General features: G+C 39.6%; 1 protein-coding gene across 1 annotated transcript; it reads right to left on the reverse strand.

The window, feature by feature from the left end:
* Positions 1–480: 480 nt before the first annotated feature.
* On the reverse strand, positions 481–1,434 carry Or51b6 (olfactory receptor family 51 subfamily B member 6). Its single transcript, XM_026400920.2, has one exon. It carries the CDS (start codon positions 1,432–1,434, stop codon positions 481–483), a length of 954 nt encoding a protein of 317 aa, XP_026256705.1.
* Between the last annotated feature and the right edge of the window lie 547 nt (positions 1,435–1,981).

The raw sequence follows: 1,981 nt of genomic DNA on the forward strand, positions 1-1,981 counted from the left end.
TATCCACACTAAACTGAGGACAGGTTAATACCCATTTCTTCACTTAGTGCTATTTTCTAGAAATAGTAGCCAGCACTATATGAGCAAGAGAGCTTGGTGCATGTCTGAGGTTTTAAAAGAGCCTACTTCTAGATGTATAAGTGACAATACCTTCAGACCATATGGAATATTATGGGCTTTGACTCATATATTTGTCACCCATATTGCAGAGTTGAGAACCACGTAAGTGTGTGTAGTTATGTAACAGGTCCATAGGCTCACTGAATATATGGATTACCTGGGGAAACTGTTAACTTTGGAATTCTACACTTAAGAAATGCTCTTATTATTGTATATATATTTTATCATATAAAAATAAAAAATAAATAGCCAAGAAGGATGACATAAATAGCAGAGGGACTGGTTGGTTTGCTTTGAAATCCTTTTACCTGGTGGCTCCTGCCTACACAATCAGCTTACTCATTTTCAAAGAATTATTACTCAGAGAGCAGTGAGTCTTGCTTTACAACAAGGTAGAGAGAATAGACGAAATATACCAATTTGGATCTGTTTGGTTTTAATGCTATAGATGACAGGGTTCATAAAAGGGGGGAAAAGGAAGTAGATGTAGCTCATTGTGATGTGAACCACATGAGGAACATGTTTCCCAAACCTGTGAATAAATGTCAGTCCTACTACAGTGATGTAGAAGACTAGGATGCAACAGATATGGGAGACACATGTGTTGAGGGCCTTGGCCCGTTCATCTCTAGAAGCAATGCCCATTACAGTCTTGAGAATCAAGATGTAGGAGAAAAATATGATGAGAAAGTCCAACAGGACCATGGCAAATACAACCACAACTGGATAGAGACGATTGAAGGTGATGTCGGCACAGGCTAGCTTGATGACGTCCTGGTGTAGACAAAATGCATGCGAGAGAATGTGGGATCGACAATAGGGTAACCAATGCAGGCGAATGATTATTGGCATAATTGATAGTCCAGCCCTGGCTAATACTCCCACCCCAATTTTTATTACCTGGGTGTCAGTAAGAATGGAAGTATATCTTAAGGGATTGCGTATGGCAATGAAACGGTCATAAGCCATGGCGAGCAAGACCCCTGACTCCACAATAGAAAGAGTGTGGATAAAGTATGCCTGAGAGAAGCAGGCCCTATGGCCAATCTCTCTGTGGTTTAACCACAGCACACCCAGCACTGTGGGCATTGTGGTCAATGTCACTCCAAGATCTGTAGCTGCCAGCATAGCTAAGAAATAGTACATGGGCTCATGAAGGTTATGGTCATCCCTGATGAGAAAGAGGAGGATGCCGTTGCCAAGGAGGATGGAGATGTAGGTCACCAATAAAGGGATAGAAATCAAGTGATGTGCCTTCTCCATGCCTGGGAAGCCTGTGAGCAGGAATGGAGAGGTAGTGGTGTTGAACCACATGGCCAGTATTGCAAAAAAGGAAAATATTCTTTTCAGGTGAAGAAATAAAGACTAGTTATTTAGAAGTTGTCCGCTGAGAATGCTACCTATTCATAAGATGTTCATTTTTTCTGATTTCCAGTAACAGCAAAGAGGATAATTTAATAATCTCTTGTCGATTCCTAGGTATGAGAGAATAAGATACATAAATAACAACTCTACACATTATTCAGGGCTTATAGTATATGCAAGGCCATTGGGGAACATACTGCAATATGTGTAAGTAGACCTGATTGATCTCCTGGTGTGTTCTACCACCCAAACAAAGTGAAAGAAGAAATCATTGTAAGTCAATAGTCAGTACTTACAGGCTGTTTGTCATGCTGCTCCTCAACGTGATTGGTGGTATTAATGACAAATATGAAATTTTCCCAGAGTATGTGAAGCCTAGAATATGAGTAGGAAAAAAAGATTCTAAGCAATGTTGGACATGCTATGGCAAAATAATATGAAGAACAAAATATAAAAAAAACATAACTGAATAAAGTGAAATAATTAATTTCAGGGT

Source organism: Urocitellus parryii, chromosome 4, assembly GCF_045843805.1.
Source record: "Urocitellus parryii isolate mUroPar1 chromosome 4, mUroPar1.hap1, whole genome shotgun sequence".
Taxonomy (NCBI): Eukaryota; Metazoa; Chordata; class Mammalia; order Rodentia; family Sciuridae; genus Urocitellus; species Urocitellus parryii.